The sequence below is a fragment of the Bombus impatiens genome, unplaced genomic scaffold (assembly GCF_000188095.3).
Source record: "Bombus impatiens unplaced genomic scaffold, BIMP_2.2 scf_0526, whole genome shotgun sequence".
NCBI lineage: Eukaryota > Metazoa > Arthropoda > Insecta > Hymenoptera > Apidae > Bombus > Bombus impatiens.
This window is the reverse complement of record NT_176945.1, coordinates 798804-801562: the sequence shown is the minus strand read 5'-3', so window position 1 is coordinate 801562 and position 2759 is coordinate 798804. Positions and strand designations below refer to the sequence as shown.

General features: G+C 49.5%; 1 protein-coding gene across 1 annotated transcript in view; it reads left to right on the top strand.

Moving 5' to 3' along the window:
- Positions 1-2759, top strand: part of LOC100744373 (hapless 2) — a 56951-nt gene that overhangs the window by 48106 nt on the left and 6086 nt on the right. Inside the window, exons 7-9 of the mRNA XM_033321901.1 lie at positions 1-265; positions 1862-1960; positions 2639-2747. The exon at positions 1-265 is cut by the window's left edge and continues 9 nt beyond it. Coding sequence (XP_033177792.1) covers positions 1-265; positions 1862-1960; positions 2639-2747 — 473 coding nt within the window. The remainder of the gene's footprint in view (positions 266-1861; positions 1961-2638; positions 2748-2759) is intronic.

The following is a 2759-nucleotide window of genomic DNA, read 5'->3' as shown; positions in this document are numbered from 1 at the left end:
GGAGGCGGCGGAGGCGGCGGTGCAAGCGGCGGCGGTACGAACGGCACTGGAACTGGCGGAGGTGGTGGCGGCGGCGGAGGTGGTAGCGGAGGTAGTAGCGGTGGAGGCGGAGGTGGCGGTGGTGGAGGTTACTACGAACACGGAGGATTCCCCGGGAACGCGATTGCCACCTCCGCCGAGCTGTACGACTCCCTGGGCACGATCAGCACGATGACGCAAGCGCAAACGCCCCATCTCTACACCCCGCCCATAGGGGGCACCATAGGTGAGCGACTCGTTCTTTCTCTGTTCAACATCCTGCACACCCTCCTTTCTTCTCTCACCCCTCTCTCCACCTTTTCGCACAAAATCCCGGACAGTGTGTGCACCACAACCTCTTGTATATAATACCCCCGTGTACCAAGCCCCTTTCCTAGTCGACCTAGCAAACCACCATCATCGTCCCTTCCTTCATCGTTCGCTGGCCTCTCATTCTCCTCTCTCTCTCTCTCTTTCTCTATCACTCTCTCTCTCTCTCTGTCTATCTCTCCTCCCTCCTCCTTCTTCGACAATATTCCTTCTCTCCATTTGCCCACCTCTTCCATACCTTCCTCATCCTCCAACCTCCCTTTACGTCCCTTTACATCCCTCTCTTCCCTTTACGCTTATTATTGCGGCTTACGTCTTGCTTTGCATACCCATATCGCCTAAATACATGGCTTTAATAATGCATGAGCTGTGCTGAGCAGCGGCTACGGTGCTAGAAGAGGTGGCAGAACGATCCATTCGGTGGTCTCTCTCTTTCTCTCCTTAATGTTATCTTGGCTTAAGGGTATATCTCTAGGTCTCTCTTACCACACTCACTATCCACCTAATCTCGTCTCTTTCGACTCTTTTCGAACCACTTTCGCTTGCGACACCTGCAACTACACCGCGTAGGCTGGTGACAGGGAATCCTGTTCGTACCTTCTCTTTTCTTCAGTTTCTTGTATTTTTTTCTTCTTTCGAATCTGTCGAAACTAGACGCCGCTGGTCTATCGAGTTCGAGACACTTGATCGTCGGACTCTTTAACCGTCCTTTCGTCTAGTCTCTTTCGCTCTGTGCTCCTTTTCTCTCGTTTCTGTCTTCCTTGCGCCGTTTAACGGCGGTCGATCAACGGCGGAGCGTACTGCTTCGAAACGCTATTGAAAAGCAACCATCGACGATGTTCTCTCTCTCTCTCTCTCTCTCTCTCTCTCTGTACGCGCCAATATTAAACAAGTTGCACACATACGTGTATACACATACGGTAAAGACGAAACGAACTTTCTCCGGGTGGCACGTGTTGCGAGCAACTCGGTCACGCCGGCCGCGGAACTCTTTCGGTCGGTGCTTTTCGGAATGGACGAAGCGAGCCGTGTAACGGCCGCTTCATCTCATGAAATTCAATCGAGGATCTTCGCCGCGGAGATCGAAGAATTTTTGAAGGACGACGCGACCGGGCCAAGTCGATTGCACGGCTTGCTGGCTCTCGCCGTTAATATGTACGAGCCGGACGTATCGATGGTACCAGATCTCTTGATCTGGAGTTCGCGGAAACCGGCTCTCGCCCCTCAACACGACTGTTCGAAAGCGTATTTGGAGGGCGTGACAACGACCATCTAAATCGTTTAGTGTCTCGTTACGATAATTTCACTGGAAACCTAAACGTTCGTTCGTTGCACGTTGTATACACACCAACCGACTGTAAAATTTCGACGAAACGTAGTGCAGAACGAGATCGAGAATTTATATTAGAGGATGCTTTCACGAAAATCACGCGTGACATTCGTCGTTCCGCCTTGATCGCCAGCCAACGATACGAAAATCGCAAATAACGGAAAAATGGGGATCCCTTAATAGCAGGTGGTACTTTGACGCCGCTCGCGCCACTGACGATGCAAGAACTAAAATTGAGCCAAACATTGGACGGGGCTAACATGTCTCCTTACCACACTACCGGTGAGTTCGCCACCTCTTTAGTTTTCTTACGGTTCTAGTCCGGTGTCACACCTTGTGAGTCACTCAAAAAACGTGCGATTTAAATCAATTTAAATCGCTTCGGAAATATTCGTGTCTCTCGACTAATAATATACTACATATGTCATTCTCTTTTTTGTTCTTTTTCCTATTTATTTTTTTCCCTTTTCAAGTGTATATGGAATCGTGAATATTGATTCAACTAAAAAGATATTCGTCCTTAATTATCCTATCCTTTGGATCCTTTGGAGTTTTAAACAAAACTCCTACGCTAAATATCCAAAGAACATTCTTCGCGTTCCCCTTGCTCTCTGTAACCGGACGTTTCCTTACGTAGAAACGTTCCGAGAAAGTCGAGAAGATCCATAATGTACAGAACGTAATTGCACCCATTTTCCCTTGTCAAGAAATCGCATGTAGACAATTACGGCCTCGTCCGAGCCACCACTCTCTATAAGAAAGTGTTCGTGCTGTGTACGTTGGTCCGTTTTGCCGGAATAATTTCCATGTAACTATCGTGTCCTATGACCGCTCATCATCCCCACCTTCTCTAGACCTATTACTTACTACAGAGACAATTTAATTAAGCTTTAGACGTAAGGCGCTGATCGTTAGCTAGTGCTTGACTCGAATGTCGTGTTGTGTTGTGCATGGCCATAGCAGAGAGCAGTACCGTCGCAGTGTCGTATGTAGGGGTGGGGGCCGGCGGGGGCGAGCAGAGTCCTCCGATTTCGTTGCAGAACGAGACAAACGCCACCCCCGCGGCCCCCAACACCCCCGG